Here is an 18,680-nt window from a genome sequence, read left to right on the forward strand (position 1 = left end):
GGCCACCCCACCCCCTCTGCCCGTCAGTCTGTCCTTATGAAAGCACGTGTAGCCTTGAATATTCATTTCCCAGGCCCTGTCCACTTGAAGCCACGTCTCAGTTATCCCCACAATTTTGTGTCTGCCAATTTCCAAAAGAGCCTCAAGCTCATCCATCTTATTTCTAATGCTTCGTGCATTCATCTATAGTATTTTTAATTTGTTACTGCCCTCACCCTTCCCATCAACTCCTATTTCACTCAACCTTACAGCATGATCCCTTTTTGAGTTTTCTGCTTCATTGATACAGTTGTCTTTCTTGACTCCCCTTGTTCTAACTTTCCCTTCAATCTCCTTCTTAAACATCCAGTTTGTCCCCTGCCCCCTGCTACTTAGTTTAAATGTAGCTGTGTTGCATTAGCAAACCTGCCTGCCAGAATGCTGGTCCCCAACCTATTAAGGTGCAAACTGTGTCTCTCGTATAATTTATCCTTCCACAAAACATACCCCAGTGATCCAACAATTTAAATCCTTGCTTCCTGCACTAGTTCCCCAGCCACACGTTCAAGTCCATTATCTCCCTGTTTCTGGCCTCACCAGCCCGATGAACTGGAAGCACCATTCCCAAGACTGAGTTAAGGTATTGCACAAACATTAGAAGAGCTGATAGGTTTCTTTATGTCACACAGGGAAAAGCCTTTGTCAAGGACAGTTTGAAGTGCATTGTTAATGGCATCACTTCCAAGGCCTTCTTCACCATCCGGAGGTGCTCGGCCTTTCAGAAGATGATTGCAGATATTCAGGAGGAGTGTTATAAGAAGCTGGACATCTGTACAATGGCAAAACACAACACAGCAGCAATCGCAGAAGTCATCCATCTCCCGGACTATTTCAAGAACAGGTATGTTGGAAAGATTGGCAATCCGAAGGCAAATATGAAGCAGCCTTCCTGATAGGTGGATTGATTTCAATGCAAACCTCATCAATTTCTGTCAATGTGTTTGGATCCAATATATGACAAATCCAAATGCTAAGATCTACCACAAATCCTAATCACGCTCTGGAGTCAGTGCTCCCCAAATTTTCTCCCCCGCCACCCCTCCATCATTGGAGAGGCTCTCTTATCACACCTCTGCATCCTCTGAAATCACTGTGATTTCCTGAACCTCATCTGAACGAGATGGACCCTAGCCTTTTATAATCCTATCTTCCTGTGAATGAAAGGAAAATATCTTTGGACTCATTTGCACCATCAGTTAGTGACCTGAATATTTTCTGTGTCAGACTCAAGCTGTGAGGCATTGCTTCTCAAAATATCTGTCCCATTTTTTATCACAGTGGCCCCTTTCCCTGAAAATATACTTTACTTGTAAAGTCTCCATTGTCAACTCTTTGCTCAGGTCCCTTTCTTACAGCGCAGGTGTCATTCCAAGGGACATCACTGCACTCACAACTCTGCGACATAGTCACGATATTCAATTCACTTTTCAAACACAGCCCTGGTGTGGGGGCAGACTCCACATCTTCCAGACCCTGAGTGTACGGTAGAAGCAGGGAGTTTGACAGGAACCTCTCCCCATTCTGAGGTCAGCAATGGTTGCTCCAAGCCTGACTGCATCCCCTCATTGCTGCGCCTGGGAATGGCCCAGTCTGTGACACTCAGTCATCCACAGCTCTTTGCACTGAGAGGCCGGCAGGATGACACAGCGTCTTTCCCAGAGTTGAGGGTTCTTCAGCATCAGTGAAAGTATCTCTCTCTCTGTGCACCTTGGGATAAGCCTGTGGGGAGAGGTGGGAGTGTTGAGGGGAGACAGCACAGAGTGCTGCATCCCAGGGCTGCCCAGGATGAACCTTGACAAAGACCGTCCTTTCTCCCTCCAGAGCTGTTTTGTAAAAATGCCTGAGGTAGGTGGGCAAAGTTCGCTTCCCCACTGGGGGGGTCACCTCGAGAGTGTCAAACTAAGATGACCTTTCCAATCACATCATCCCAACAGGCCAACAGATGAAATACTGCCTGGCAGTTTTAGCAGAAAAAAGACTCCGTCATAGCAGTTTACAGCACAGAAAAAGGCCATTTGGCTCATCGAGTATGTGCTGATCCAAAACAACTGCCTCATTATTCTAATACCATTAACCAGCACTTGGCCAACATCCTTGTACGCCTTGGCATGGCAAGTGCATATCGTATTACTTCCTCAATCTGATGGGGGCTTCTGCCTCTCCCACCCTGATAGGCAGTCAATTCCACATTCCCCATCCCCCCTTGGGTGAAAAAGATTCTCATCACATGCCCCTGGTCACTGATCATTCCTATCTGCCCTAACTCTGCCTCTAATACTTTTACCCATCTCAATCACGTTCCCTCTTTATCTCTTCCGTTCCGAGGAAAACAGCCCCAGACTGTCCAATCTCTCTTTATCACTGGAACTCTCCAGCACCAGGCAACACCCTTGTAAATGTCCCTCTTCACCCTCTCTAGTGCTATCACATCCCTCCTACAATGTAGGTTCCAGAACTATACGCAGTACTCTAGCTGTGATCAAACCAACATTGTATACCGTTCCAGCATCACCACTCCATTCTTAAAGTTCTATGCCGGGGCTAAGAAAGGCAGGAATTCTATTGGGTTAACCTATTAGCCTTCTGACCCATCTGTCCCACTATCTTAAGAAAATGATGGACATGCACAGAACAGTCCCGCTGATCCTCTGTGCTTCCCGGGGTCCTACTGTTAATCCTGTCCTTCCTTGCTTTACTCGTCCCACCAGGTGCATCGCCTCACATTTACCTGGAACGAATTTCATTTGCCACATCAGTCCACCTAACCAGCTGGTCTCCATCCTTCTGTAATCTCCACCTATCCTTCTCCCCATTCACTGCCCCACTAATTTTCCTATTATCCATTAGCTTATTCATCAACGCTCATACATCCAAGTTAAAATGATTTATATCGCATAAAGACATTTTCACCTGTTGTGTGGCTCAGAAATCAGCCACTTGCCTGAGCAGGCAGGCTGTGCTGCGTGTAAGGGATGTTTCAGGGATAGGTCTCTCAGTGCATCGTCCTTCGAGCAGATTGTCAAACTCAGCCCCCAGTTCCCTGTCCGGAAGCCCCCACCACGACAAGAGCAAGGAGCTTCCCCCTGCTGCCCTGGGCTACAGTCACCCACTGAGAAGACCTTAGTCTCTTGCTCCTCTGTCTGTCTCCTGGCCATTTATGGGACCCCACTGTGCTGATTCCTGGTGACAACAGCTTGCAAGTAACTCATTGGCTGTGCACCTCTTTGAACCAATCCGAGGTTGAGCAGATTCTTAGACTGATCTAGGGTGGCCTTTATTTCCCTCGTAAGACACAGTGAGATTAGGAATTTACTGGAACTGCCAATAAAAAAAACAGAATCATTGCTGTGGATATCAAAATTGTGAACAAAAGACCTGCTGTCAAAGGAGAAAGATATGCTTTTCGTTGTAATAATGAGTTTTGAATTAAGCTTTTTAAAAATGTCATGGGTGAGCTGTCATTTCTGTTTCTCTGCCTCCAGATATTACAATAAGCTACTGAGGACACTGCTGGACTGCGATGAGAGGACAGTGAGCAGAATTAGGGAGAAAGTGATGGCGAGCCTGGACTCACACTTGTCTGGTTTCATCCACCTGCTGCAGAGTGACCACTGCTTGTCCTCACCGCCGCACAGCGCCACCCGCAATAAACGCTCTGCCACTGAATCCCAGAAACTGCAGCTCTTCATCCGAAACTCCAAGGCAACGAGCCGCCTGGCCTCTGAGTTCACATCGAGTGAGAACGAATGATATCGGAGCTGGGGTGGGGGGTGGAGAGCTAAAGAAGGGGAGAGAGAGAGAGAGAATGAGAGAGAGGAGGCCTCGACCCCGTCCACAGCACCAAGGTGTCTTCAGTGAATCTGGTCCAGCACATTTCTTGGCAGTTGACACGGAGCAAGTGCCCACATCCAGCTCAGCCCAGCAAAAACCAAATGGTGACAAGTGTGTGAACTCTTTAAAGTGGCAATGCCAGTGCATCTACCTTTCCTTCATCTTGCGAAAACACAATCCAAACTCAAGTCAGGTCATATCTTATCCAGGTCAAGCACTAGCCTTAACATGTCTGAATGCCCCTAGGAACTCCCTCTGTCATTTCTCTGGTAGGTTTTTGTTTGTTCACAATGTGCTAGGCCAGCATTTATTATCCATCCCTGATTGCCCAGAGGGCAGCTGAGAGTCACCACACTGCGGTGGCTCTGAAGTCACATGTAGGCTAGACTCAGTAAGGACAGGCAGCTTTCCTTCCCTGAAGCAGACCGGTGACCTTCACCTTGTGATGTGTTGCTGTTCTGCCTATATCAGAATGTGCGCGCGAGAGAGAGAGAGAGAGAGAGAGAATACTTATCCCATCTCCAGGCCCCTGGCATCCTGTGCTTTCCCCTGTCCGTGGCCAGCCCTGCGCTCCAAGCCGACCAGATTTCTCACCTTTTGGTGAGAGGTCACAAAGCTGGAATGTTCATTCCGTGTTCCCATCTCTACACAGAACCTAACAACAAGAAACATCCAGCCCCTTTCTGCTGACTATCTCAATCTAATTCACCAAATCAGGACAGACCAAGGCCCCTTCCGCCCATCAAGCCTGTTCTGGCTGTATGAAAGATGTCTCCAGTGGGTCCCCATTACAACCAGGCATTAGTATGACCCTGATTATGACACTGTTGTTAGTTGCAGTTCCTCAGTTACAACTCAGTAGGGAGAATTCCCACCTCTTCAGACCAACCAAGACCAGCTTTCAGGCGCAATACAGAGGGAGCTCTGCACTGCTCAGGGGAGCTAGCTTTCAAAGCATGCCCCATCTGCCTGCTCCACAGAATGTGAACGATCGCACAACAGTATCCCAAAGGAAAACAGAAGATCTTAAACACGGTGTCCTAACCAATAGCTAGGCCTCAGTTGACATCCCAAGGTCATTGTCACATTCACACTTGGAAGAGGTTTTGGCAGAGGGGGATATGGCTCTGGTCTCTGTGTCTCCCAGTTCAGAAATGTTCACTCTCTGGGTAACATAGAGATTTCTTTTCTGACCCACCTATTTAGAGATGTTATGGTACACTTCTGGAGGGGACTGGGGACTTAAGAACATAGAACATAGAACATTACAGCGCAGTACAGGCCCTTCGGCCCTTGATGTTGGGCCACCCTGTGATCCTAATCTGAAGCCCATCCCACCTACACTATTCCATGTACATCCATTTGCCTGTCCAATGTCAACTTAAATGCACTAAACTTGGCAAATCTACTACTGTTGCAGGCAAAGCATTCCATACCCTTACTGCTCTCTGAATAAAGAAACAACCTCTGACATCTGTCTCATACCTGTCTCCCCTCACTTTAAAGTTGTGTCCCCTCATGTTTGCCGTCCCCATACTTGAAAAAAGACTCTCCCTGTCCACCCTATCTAACCGTCTGATTATCTTGTATGTCTCTATTAAGTCACCTCCCAAGAATCTTACCATTAGCCCAGTACTTAGCATTCCGATTACTCCATCCAAAGTGTATCACCTCACACTTGTCCACATTAAACTCTATTTGCCACCTCTCAGCCCAGCTCTGCATCCTATCTATGTTTCTCTTCAACCTACTACATCCTTCGTCACTATCCACAACTCCACCGAACTTAGTGTCGTCTGCAAATTTGCTAACCCACCCTTCTAAGCCCTCATCCAGGTCATTTATTAAAATGACGAGCAGCAGTGGACCCAACACCGACCCTTGCGGTACGTCGCTAGTAACTGGACACCAAGATGAACATGTTCCATTAACTACAACCCTCTGTTTTTTTTCAGCAAGCTAATTACTGATCCAAACTGCTATGTCTCCCACAATCCCATTCCTCCGCATTTTGTATAATAGCCTACTGTGGGGAACCTTATCGAACGCCTTGCTGAAATCCATAGACACCACATCAACCGGTTTACTCTCATCTACCTGTTTGGTTACTTTGACTTGAATCTGGGTCTTCTATCTCAGAGGGAGGGAACCTATCATTGAGTCATACATCATGGAAACAGATCCTTCGGTCCAACCAGTCCATGCCAAACATAATCCCACACTAAACCACTTCCACCTGTCTGCTCCTGGCCCATATCCTTCCAAACCTTTCCTATTCACAGACTTATCCAAATGTCTTTCAAATGTTGTTACTGTACCTGGACCCACCACTTCCTCAGAAAGTTCATTCCACATGCAAACAATCCTCTGTGTGAAAAATTTGCCCCTCATTTCTTTTTTGGATCTCTATCCTCTCACCTTAAAAATGTGCTCACCCTCCAAATGTCCTTGACATAGAAAAAGGCATCACCCGAGTCCCAGTGCCCCAATCCTCACGGACAGTCTAAGAGGGTGAGAGATGAGGCATTTGATTTTAAAATGCTGGAAGACCGCGCCAAAAGAAGCTCACTGAACTCATCAAGAGTCCACCCAGTGAGATCTTCGTTGCTCTAGAACTGAACTCCAAAGGATCCAGCATCCCAGAGATGAACGAACAAAGGTCAGCCGATCTCTGATGGATCAGGAGTAATGGGTGCAGCATTCAATACCCAGTTCCAAACTTCTGCCACTCCTTTTCCATGTGCAAACATTTTCATTGCTGAGAGACCTGACCTTATTTGTAGATTGTCCTCCCAAGAGTTTTAAAAAGAGCTTCCTCAATATCAATAAAAAAAAGCCCACACCCTAACCTCCTCAACTCCAGGGAACGGATCTGCTGTCTGTGTAATCTGCCCTTTGTGATTGAACCCTTGGCAGTGTGGGTATCATTGCAGTAATCCAGGCTGGATTCCACACCACCCCCAGACAAACCTCCTTTCTCTGTCAAGTGTCACGTTGCTGGCTGGAACATAGGGACAAAGGTGGGTGCCTTTGTGAAACACTGAGAAGGTTACTTATCAGCTGACTGACCACACCAAGCCAAGTCGCAAAGCAGTTTGGAACCAATGGTCGAAAGGGAGTCACTGTCAGTCCCCATCTTCTGGCCCCCTGTTCCACTGGCAGGAGCTTTACTGAGGGATGGAGGGAGCCTGGGGTCTGGAGAGGAGGACTGGTGCATATTCTTGATGAAAATAAAAAGACAGTAGTTTGGTTGACCATTTGTGCTGTAGTTGCTCCAGTCAGCTCACCAATAAATATGACCAAATGCCAGGGAACCACAGAGCAACCATTCACAGTCAGGCTCACTGGCCCAACTAAACCATGGGCAAGATGCCAGCACCACACCACCTAACCTCCTATTCCAATAGGGGCAGGAGGGGCAATGATGGACGACCTTGCCCTTCCCAATCACTGAGACACCAACGTTGTCTGGTGGACTGCTGACATGGCTCTCCAATCGTGCGTGGTTTATTTCTCTTTCCAGCAGCTCTCACTGAGTCCTCGGTGTTTCTCCTCATGCCTTGATTCCTGATGCAGCCGCTGCACCATGTCTCCCCCTGGGTCAGTGTTTGTATCCTGAAGACTTCCTGAATGTTGTCAGCTTTTGGAACTTTGTGACTTCAACACAAAGAGAAGGTTCTCATTACTACGGTTCATTCCTATGGCAAATAAAGTTGTGGTGACTAATCTCATGTTCTCATGTCTCTCTTGCACACACCTTCCACCAATTCCTGAGATTCTAATGACCATCAGGTTGCCCCAGCTCCTTCCCATGGGTCACAGCAGGACAGAAAAGGTGGTGTTTCAGCAGAGGTAAGCAACCAGTGTCTCTCTCTGCATTTACCTACCACCCTGCGGGGAGTGACACAATGCAAATCTTTCACTGATGGGGGTGAAGGTGCAAGTATCAACTTTGATCTGTCAGGCATCCTTTTTTTTAAATGAAGGGAATTGAAAAGTGCAAACACTCTCCCGCAGAAAACCCAAGCACACCATGGGTTTTTTTTTAAAGAAACACATTCAGGGTTATTAGCCAATATTTATCACTCACCCATAATTGCCAAGAAGACAATGAAGAGTCAACGACATTGCTGTGGGTGTGGAATCATATCTCAGCAAGATCGCGTAAGGTCGGCAGATATCCTTCGTTAAAGGATATCTGTGAGTCTGACAGGTAGTTGCAAGAATCAGTTTCATGGTTACCATCACAGATGGCTTTTCAATCCTGACCTATCTGCTCCAATGGGATTGGGAACCTTGGTGCGTGGCTTGCTAACCCAGTGACAATGACCACAATTTCACCACAGTGACCAATCTCGCTCGATCAGCCTACAACAGAGACAAACATGAGGTGAGGCAGACCGCCTGTTGTGGGAGCTCTGTACAATCATCAAACTCCAACAGCGTGAAAACTGGCCATTTGGCCAATCAAGTCCACACAAACCCTCCTGGACCCAAACCCCCCAACCCTATAAACCCACATTTCCCATGGCTAACCCAACTAGTCTGCACATCCCTGGACACTATGGGAAATTTAACATGGCAACTACCCTAACCTGCATATCTTTGGACTATGGGAGGAAACCAGAGCAACCGGAGGAAAGACACACATATGCAGAGAGAATGTGAAACTCCACACATACAGTCGCCCGAGAGTGTAACTGAACCAAGTCCCTGGTGCTGTGAAGCAGCAGTGCTAACCACTGAGTCACTGTGCTGCCCTGCTCCCTATTTGTGTTTGAGATCCCTATTTGTTGCCAATGCAATACACACACCTCATCCAACATCACATGGCCAATTCCATGAACAATTCAGTAGTTTGAAGACAAGAGTCAGTGTATTTCAGTTGCCCCTCAATCTACTGGCAGTGTCTGGAGAGAGAAACCTCTTCATGTGGCATCCAAATCAGACTGTCTGGGAAAGGGAAGGCCAAACTCTAACAACTCACACAGAGATGAAATTCATTCTCATCTTCATCTGAAACAGAAGATGCCTCTCTTCTGAAACAGTGCACCTAGCTCTGGACTCCCACAAAAAGCAATAGCTCCTGTGCGCTGTAAAGGTTTCAGCAGGGTTTGTTGGAGCTGTGATGATGTGAATCATACACAGACAAGGGGTGGGTGCTTGCTCAGGCATAAAGTCCCAGTGCATCTTTGATGAGTTTCAGTAGTGAAGCAATGGTATTCACAGCTCCTCTGAAATTATCTCTTTCTCCTTCCCCCTCTCCCTTCCTTTTCTCTCTCCAGTCAGCTCATTTCTGCAATAGCAGCACAGGAACAGTGCCACAGCTAGCGAGAGGTGGGGAGATGCTGACAGTTGGGATACAGAGGAAAGACAGAGATAAGGACTGAAAGAAAGGCAGAGAGGACGAGGAGACAGACACGCACTGGTGTCCCTTGTGGACCTGTCCAATAACAAGTGAGGAAAGCAACAGCAACATCGACTATCACATGCTCTGGGGCTTGATGACAAATGGTACAAACTGCATGACAGCGAGACAAAGGAAGTCTGGCTTCTGACTAAACACAGGACACTTTTTTTGGAATTCTCTCTTTGGAAAGAACTAAACTTCCTAGCCAGCCCTGAATCCTCAGAGAGGTGACCTGCCCTCCAAGCCAGTTGTAATTTGCTGCTCGGTGTTAGAGGCTGGGAGGAAGAGTGCAATCCAATTACAGAGACATGAACTTACTCTGTTATTCATGACAGGAGCACAGCTGGTGCTGGCCAGAAGCCAAGTGTAATCCTTGATATCGTGCAAAGTCTAAGGTAGCCTTCACCAGGTGGGTCCAGGGACCCAGAGCAGCAAGGGACGGCAAAGAAGACATCGGAATAGAGGAGACCATTCAGCCCATTGAGTCTGCCCCGCCATTCATCATGATCGTGGCACCCCATCTCCAGAGTACTATACAGCAACAGGAACAAGAAATCTATCAGTCTCGACACACTCAAAGACTGAGTTCCCACAGCCCTCTGTGGTACAGAATCCAAAGGTTCACAACCCTTGGAGTTAAACCAAATTCTCCTCATCTCCCACCTAAGTGGTATCTCCTCATATCACCACCTAAGTGGTGTTTTAAATTATGCCCCTGGTTCTGGACACCCCAGCCAGGGGTAATATCTTATCTGCACCTATGCTGCCCATCCCTTTTCGTATTTTTGAAGTTTCAAAGAGATCACCTCCTAGTCCTTGGAACTGCAGAGAGTACCAGTCCAGTTTGCTCACCCTTACTTCATCGGACAGTCTTGTTATTCCAGGAACAAATCAGATAAGCCTTCATTCATTCACTCTCTGGTAATAATACCTTCCCTGAGAGAAAAACACCAAACCCACACAAAGTCATTCAGGTCTGGTCTAACCAAACACCTAAATGATAGAATCCAGTCTTCTCCTGTACCCAAACCTCTTGTGAGGAGGGCTAACATTCCATTAGCCTTCCTAAACTGCAATGTCCAGTGCCTCTCGGGTGCTTCAGAGAGTGAAGAGATTACACCAACATATGAGAGGGCGTTCAGACCTCAAACCTTGCTGTGGCTTGTTAACATCGGTAGGGGGAGGGGACAGCAACAGGAATTGCATGTGGGATGGGCCACTCAGTCCAACAGGGGCTTTATGCAGGCATAACTTCAGTTACTTGCAAGTTCTTTTTGTCCCATGAGGCTAAGTCCCACCTACTCTGTCTGGCTCAGTGGTTAGCACTGCTGCCTCACAGCGCCAGGGGACCCAGGTTCGAATCTAGCCTCGGGCGACTGTCTGTATGGAGCTTGCACATCCTTCCTGTGTCTGCGTAGGTTTCCTCCTGGTGCTCCGGTTTCCTCCCACATTCCAAAGATGTGCAGGTTAGGTGAATTGGCCATGCATTGTCCATAGTGATAGATGCATTAGTTGGGGAATGGATCTGGGTGGGTTACTCTTCGGAGGGTGTCGGTGTGGACTTGTTGGCCAAAGCGCCTGTTTCCACACTGTAGGGAATCTAATCTAATCTAATCTACTCTCTGAAGGGGTATTCCAATGCCCAATGTCTCAGTTGGTGTTTGGAAGGACAGAGAGCCCATGGAATGAACCAAACAGTGGGAGCATGTGAAGATGTTTTGAAGTAGTTGGGACCAATACAGAACATGCAGGTCCAGCAGTGGAATGAGAATACTGTTAGCATCTCAAATCTGATATGACTTGGAGGTATGTGGGAGATGGGAGGGGAGTGCAGTGATGTGGGCTTTGCCTCCAGTATACAACATGCCCTCTAAGTAGAGAGTGTCATGTTTCAATTGATGCCAGGATAAGATGGAATCTGAGATCTTTGGTCCCCTCAGATTGCAGGATCTGTGACCTGACATTGCAGAGCATGCCTAGCATGGTATTGAGGGCTCTGACAAGGGAAGTTCATTTCAGTTGTTTCCAATATATAATGATCATGTTCACAGACACCGAGGCTGTTACTCGGTTACAGCAGAGATGCATACTCCCACTACAGCGTCATGCTTCAAGTGATCCTGGAGTAAGATGGAGTCCGAGATCCTTTATCTTCTCAGCTCACAGCAATAAGAACTAGGAGCAGGAGTAGGCCATCTGGCCCTTCCAGCCCCCTCTGCCTTTCAATACGATCATGACTGGCCTATTTATGGACTCAACTCCACTTACCCACCCGCTCACCATGACCCTCAATTCCTTTACTGTTCAAAAATCTATCTTTACCTTAAAAACATTCAACGGGGTAGCCTCAGCTGCTTCTCTGGTCAGGGAATTCCACAGATTCACAACCCTTTGGATGAAGAAGTTTCGCCTCAACTCAGTCCTAAATCTGCTCCCCCTTAGTTTGAGGCTCTGCCCCTCGTTCCAGTTACACCCCCCAGTGGAAACAACCTCCCTGCTTCTGTCTCATCTATCCCCTTCACCATTTTATACATTTCTGTGAGTTCCCCTCTCATTCCTCTAAATTTCAATAAGCATAGTCATGGTCTCCTCAATCTCTCCTTATTAGCCAACCTTCTCAACTCCGGAGAAAGTGAGGTCTGCAGATGCTGGAGATCAGAGCTGAAAATGTGTTGCTGGAAAAGCGCAGCAGGTCAGGCAGCATCCAGGGAACAGGAGAATCGACATTTTGGGCATAAGCCCTTCCTGAAGAAGGGCTTATGCCCGAAATGTCGATTCTCCTGTTCCCTGGATGCTGCCTGACCTGCTGCGCTTTTCAAGCAACACATTTTCAGTTCTCAACTCCGGAATCAATCTAGTGAACCTCCTCTGAATCCCTTCCAGTGCCAGTACATCCTTTCTCAAGTAAGGAGACCAAAACTGTACACAATACTCCAGATGTGGCCACACCAGCACCTTACTGAGCTGCAGCATAGCCTCCCTGTTTTTAAACTCCATCCCTCTAACAATGAAGGACAATATTCCATTTGCCTTCTTAATTCCATGAAAACCAACTTTTTGCAATGGTACAGTGATGGTGCCACGAACATGTCCTTGAATGGTCTATGGGCCGTGACCTGGACACAACAGGGAGTGGGGGTTTGGACAAAGGGTTAACTGAATCAGTACTCTCTCAACAGCTCCTGAGACTGTGTAGAAGGAGCAATGCCATGGTCGTGCCAGATCACATGGCATCAAGTTCAATGGAAGAAGGTACTTGCCAAGTCCCACTTGACCTGTCTATAGTATAAGGGTTAATCGACATTCACACACTCTCTCTCCAGCTGCTGCAAGCTGTGAATGCTGCTTTCAGAGAGCAGGCCGACATCCCATCAGCAGAGCTGACCAGAGCTTGCTGGGCTAGGGTCACACGCTGAGACGTGGCCTCAGCTCCCCATTCCCAAGTCAGACTGGTGAAGCACATTAAATGGCTGGAAGTCTGCCCACAGCACCACACCTCCTCATCAGCAACACAAACATGACAGTCAGGCACCACAGGAGATGTCAGGATCAGTGAGCTGCAGCTTGGCCAAACAGAGAGGCTTGAACAAGCAGCTTCCAGAAGGTGAGGTAGCTCGAGAGCAGCAGAGATTTGGGCAAAGAATTCCCAAAGGTTGGTGTTCAGGCAGCTGAAGGCATGGTTTCTATGGTGGACTGTTGGAAATACAGGGTGGATATGAAGCCAGTATCGGAGGATTGCAAGAATGCTTGGTTTGGAGGACATTGTCAAGATCGGGAGGGTCAGGACTGTGCAAATATATGACTAAAACTGAAAGGAATGACATCTTTGACTTGATGAAGGAATGTTTTGATTCTACCATTAGGATGTTGCAGAGAACACTCTCTGCACTATATGTTCTGATCAAAATAAATTCTGAAGCAGTTTGCAAAATTCAGAAAGTTATCTGTTTTATCTAACCTAAAATCCACCTTTTACTCTTTGGCCTGTGATCATCAGTAAGTCAAGACCACTAGTAAGACAACAAGTTTGGATTGACTGAAAAGTCTTTTACTCTGAAGGCCACACGGTGGCAAAATTCATTAAAAAGGGGCTTTTCATTTGCAATTATGGTTTCCACCATCATGAGACTGGCCTATGCTGTTCACTAACAGCCTTCATTGCGAGTGAGCAGCCTGTCTCCTTCCTGTCATCTGATTTCACTATTTAAACACTGAGATGAGCCAGAGAAGCCTCTACTGACCTAGAGTGGGCCTTGATTTCACAGCAACAACAACTTAGATTCATGTAGCACCCTTCATGTTGTTACCTGTCCCGTGAGCAAATGAGACGTGAGATTTTGAGCCTCATAAGACAATATTAAGGGAGGTGACAAAATGTTTGGTCAAAGAGGTTGCTTTTAAGGACTTTCTTAGCAACAAGAGAGAGGGATAAAGAGGGAATTCTGGGGCATTGGGCCTCGGCAGCTGTCAGTAATGTGGCAATGAGAACTGGGAATGTGCGAGAGGCGATAATAGGAGATATGGAGATAGATCGGAGGGTTCCCTGCACCTTGACCGAAAGAACAGCGACTCAACATGTCCAAAAGAGCACAGGAGATCCAGGTGGGTTGAGACCTGAGTGTGTGGTGTCCCCCCCTTTTACACGGTATGAACAGAGCGCACAGGGTCAGTCAGAGTGTTGGTGTTTCTGACTGTCTTCTCTCAACAACCCAGACAATGATCTCCCTGCTGTAACACAGCAGCCAGTCCCTGAAAGGGGTCAATGACAGCAGGAGTTCATCTCCACCGATCACAGTAGAAAGGACTACTCCTGTGAGGAGCTTTACCAGAGAATGTACAGTGCTTTGGAGATTGTCATTTGGTGTTCACAGATATCTGGCCTGAAATCATCACGGGCACTCATTGTTAAAGTGAGCCTAATGTCTCACAAGAGACCATCATGTCTCTCAGATTAGATTACTTACAATATGGAAACAGGCCCTTCGGCCCAACAAGTCCACACCGACCCTCCGAAGAGTAACCATCCAGATTCATTTCCCTCTGACTAATGCACCTAACACTATGGGTAATTTAACGTCACCAATTCACCTAACCTGCACATCTTTGGACTGTGGGAGGAAACCAGAGCACTCGGAGGAAACCCACACAGACACGGGGAGAATGTGCAAACTCCACACAGACAGTCACCCAAGGCGGGTCCCTGATACTGTGAGGCAGCAGTGCTAACCACTGAGCCACTGTGCCACCCCAATAATATCATGCGCAATATCATGAGCTAAGTCTTCTGGAACAACCAATGTCTTGGTCAGCAGGATTCAACTGCGCTGCATTCTCCTGAGGATGTTGTGTGGACAACCTGAGTGCCTGTATTCCAGACACAGTGTGCAACTTCATACCTGTGATCAGAAAGTGGCTGGTTTGGGAACAAGGAACCGATTCTAAACAACACGACACTAAACAAGCTAGGGCAAACTCAGAAAAACAAAACACTGTGGATGCTGAAATATAAAACAGAAAACACTGGAGAAACTTGGGAGATCTGGCCACACCTGCAGAGAGAAATGGTTCAGAACTGCAGTACAATTGATGAAGTTCCGAATAAGATGCTGTTTCTCTCTCCACAGAGGCTGTTAGAACTGTGGAGTTTCTCCAGGATGATTGCTAACCTTTTCAGCTCTTATTAGTATAATCAGGACAGACTACAAAGATCAGGAAATGTTCAGACCTCTTAGGGATGCGGACAATGTGACATATCAAAGCTTTAGAACAGAATCTCTTAGGGAATAGGGATCAAAGAAGTATGTATGAAATCTCCAAGGTGCTGTGTTTTGCTTTATACAGATCCCAGTTTCCAATATTACAAACTCTCCTATTCCCTTCAGAGGATTCCCAAAGATCTGCAAGGAAGCCAGGTTCAGTGAAAGCAAGGAACTTGCACTCACAGCATCCCTTTTGTTGCAATGTCCCAGAACAGGGCTGCAACCACTTCCAACTTGTAAGGTGGGAAATACAGCAGCCATAGGATGCTCCCACAAACAGTAAATCAGTTCAAAGGCAAAATGCTGCGAATGTTGGAAATGTGAAACAAGCACAGAGAATGCTGGAGAAACTCAGGTCTGACAGCATCTGTGGAGAGAGAGAGAGAATCACACACACATACAATTAATCGTTCTTTCCAATGCTTCTTCAGAACTGAAAGGGGTTGGAAAATAGGTTCTTTTTTTATGAGCTGCTTATAGGTTTTGGAGGTTTATTTTCAAAACTTTTTCTCGAAAAACATGAACTTATTTGCAATGCCTTTCTGTCCTAAAATCTCATCCAGGATTGGAATCATTCCTGCTGTTTTTCTTCTCCACAGATACTGTCAGAGCTGTTGCTGACTTTCTCCAGCAAACGGAGGAGTTCAGATTAACCTGGATTTCTGGAGTCAATGGAGGACTAACTGTTGACCAGGACAGTGAGAATTGATCGCCCAGTTCTTGGAACCAGTACCATGGGCTCTTCAGCTGACAGGGCCTCAGTTTCACTCCTGGGCCAAGATAATGCTCTCAAATCTGCACAGCTATCTCTGAGTTGTCAGGCTTCGGAATGGCAGAAGAGGGACTGAGCCACCACTGACACCAGCACCAAATTAAGAGGTTAAAACTGAGACAAAGACCTGAATCGATGTCAAATCATTCATGTTGGCTCAACAGCAGCAATGAGTCCAAGAAGAACAGGCACTTGATAGATAAGTGTCCAGACCTCTGCCTCTGCAACAGCAAGAACATATCTCCATCTTTAATTTAATTTAACCTAGCTCCTGCATCGTTAATATCAAACAGAGGTGTACAGCACAGAAACAGACCCTTCAGTCCAACTCGTCCATGCCGACCAGATATCCTAAATTAATCTAGTCCCATTTGCCAGCACTTAGCCCATATTCCTCTAAACCCTTCCAAATCATATTCCCATTCAGGTGGCAGCACTGTGGCTCAGTGGTCAGTCGGTGTGGACTTGTTGGGTTGAAGGGCCTGTTTCCACACTGCAGGGATTCTAATTCTAAAAGAAAACATTGTAATTGTACCAGCCTCCACTACTTCCTCTGGCAGCTCAATCCATACACACACCACCCTTTGTGTGAAAAAGTTGCCTCTTTGGTCCCTTTTAAATCTTTCCCCCTCACACTAAAACTATACCTAGACCAATAGCTAAATCATTATCTTTTGCTGTCTTCAGCTTTCAGACTTGTCGTGCATCCGAGTGGGATTTATGCATTTAGATCCTTCATGTCTCTTCGAAACAATGCACACAGACACAACCTTTTGGACAGCAGAGAGGAAAGAAGGTCAGACCAATCCTACCCTCTTCTGGGCTCTGCTGATGGGTATTGGAGACCTGGAATCACAACACACACAGAGTGCTTCAGAAACTCAGCAAGTCTGATCCTACCTGCTGGACTCGAGTCTCTCTCTCTCTCTCTCTTTGTGTCAAGCACGTCCCATGAATTTCTTATGGAAACAATCTGCGACAAACATAAAAGCTGCCACCATCCCTACAGATGGGGGAAAGCATGGGGTCTTTTTTTGGAGCCTGATTTACCCCTGGCCGCGTAGACCAGCATAAGAAATTCACTGGAACTCACTACCACCGGAACTGGTTGAGGCCAAAACTATGTGTGTTTTCAAGAAGGAGGTAGATATAGCTCTTGTGGCTAAAGGAACCAAGGGATAAGGGGGAGAAAGGCAGGATACGGATATTGAGCTCGATAGTTAGCCCTGATCACACTGAATGCTGAATGGCCATCTCCTGCAGCTCTGATGCTGTGTTTGGCACTGAACCTGGTGTCAAGTCGTCCAGCAGTACCGCTATAGAACAATAAGTGGCAGCATAACATTGCAGATAGTCTGGTGTTTGATCAGGACTGGGCTTTCTCTCTTGTTTTCCTCTCTCTGAGTGTCAGTGGATCCTGCCCCCTGTTCAGACACTGGGCTGTGGGGGAGCAAAGATGATGGAGCTGACAAACCTCTACAGCAGACAGTGGTCACTAGTTTCTCTTTGATAAATGTGCAGATGGAAAACACGTGCAGTACCAACCTCTGAGCTTCTCCTCTGCCCAGACAAACAGCGAGATCAAGCTGAGAAAGTTGTCTGTGGGCCGGAGTGCATCTGATATCACAGGAGTAATATTCTCTCGTGTACATGGCCCTCAGAAGTACACATAGCACATGCCCTGATTGCCCCTGGTCAGGCTGAGAGAAGGAGGTTTTCTCCCACAGCATGGACAATGGCTATCACTCCCACCACTGGGCACTTTGCTGTAAAGTCTGTCTGGCTGTGTGGACAGTTCTGGTCTGCCGCAAATTCTCGAAGGGGCCCTTGTAGGGACAGTGGGCAACAGTTGCTGGGGGAATTGCTGCAAAGAAGGGTCAGTCTCTCTGTCTTCCTGTCCAGAACAATATAATTTCTTCATTCTCCATGTGTGACTTTTCTCTCTCTCTCTCTCTCTCATCCCTTTGCCCTGTGAATTCCCTCAGTGTCTCTTCCTCCTTCACTGTCACTTCCCTCTCTCTCTTTCCCTCCCTCACTGTTTGACCACCCTGCCATTTTTTTTTACCTGGCTTACTCTGTCTCCGACCACATCTCTTGGTTTTCTATGTACCTGTGCCTCTCAGTATCCATTCTCTCAGAGTTTTGTCTCTCTGATTTCCTTTTGCTACTTGCTGGTGTCAGAGTGTTTTTGTGTTTATCAATTTGATTCTGACCCCGGGAATCTCCAAACCAGCATTTTGTTTTAATCTCCATCAGACAATATTCCTCTTGTATCTGACACTCCAATTTCAACTGCTAGTTAATCTGTCTTTCACTGTCTCTGTTTACCTTTATCCTGTGTGCACCTCTTACTTCATCCCTCCCTGTGTCTATGCATTATCTGTTGTCCCTCTGCTTGTGTTTCTCTTTATTTCCCTGTTTAGCAAGACCTCTACTTTCATACTCAGAATCACAGAGTCATACAGCATGGAAACAGACCCTTCAGTCCAACCAATCCATGCCAAACATAATCCCAAACTCAACTTGTCCCACCTGCCTGCTCCTGGCCCATATCCCTCCAAACCTTTCCTATTCATGTCCTTATCCAAATGTCTTTTAAATGTCGTCACTGTACCACTCATCCACCACTTTCTGTGGAAGTTTATTCCACGCATCAACCACTCTCTGTGTAAAAAAAATTGCCCCCATGTCTTTTTTAAAACTTTCTCCCCTCACCTTAAAAATACATCTCGTCTTGAAATCCCCCACCCTTGGAAAAGACCCCCCACCCGCCATTAACTCCATCTATACCTCATTATTTTGTAAATGCCTATAAGGTCACCCCTCAACCTGCTACACTCCAGTGACAAACATCCCAGCTTACCCAGAA

The 18,680-nt window shown here is 46.8% G+C and overlaps 2 protein-coding genes across 3 annotated transcripts in view; one reads left to right on the plus strand and one right to left on the minus strand.

Annotated features, from left to right (window-relative positions):
* stc1 (stanniocalcin 1) overlaps positions 1–5,187 on the plus strand; it is a 13,749-nt gene extending 8,562 nt beyond the window's left edge. Inside the window, exons 3-4 of the mRNA XM_043681241.1 lie at positions 669–880; positions 3,522–5,187. Of these exons, the coding sequence (XP_043537176.1) occupies positions 669–880; positions 3,522–3,789 (480 nt within the window). The 3' untranslated portion in view covers positions 3,790–5,187. The remainder of the gene's footprint in view (positions 1–668; positions 881–3,521) is intronic.
* LOC122543043 (mitoferrin-1-like) overlaps positions 1–18,680 on the minus strand; it is an 84,195-nt gene that overhangs the window by 4,700 nt on the left and 60,815 nt on the right. Inside the window, exon 5 of one of the 2 annotated variants that reach the window (XM_043681240.1) lies at positions 8,219–8,238. The exons of the other annotated variant lie outside the window; for it this stretch is intronic. Coding sequence (XP_043537175.1) covers positions 8,234–8,238 — 5 coding nt within the window. The 3' untranslated portion in view covers positions 8,219–8,233. Of the gene's footprint in view, positions 1–8,218; positions 8,239–18,680 lie in introns of those variants that run through there. 2 annotated transcript variants of the gene reach the window in all.

This window comes from Chiloscyllium plagiosum, chromosome 42 (assembly GCF_004010195.1).
Source record: "Chiloscyllium plagiosum isolate BGI_BamShark_2017 chromosome 42, ASM401019v2, whole genome shotgun sequence".
NCBI lineage: Eukaryota > Metazoa > Chordata > Chondrichthyes > Orectolobiformes > Hemiscylliidae > Chiloscyllium > Chiloscyllium plagiosum.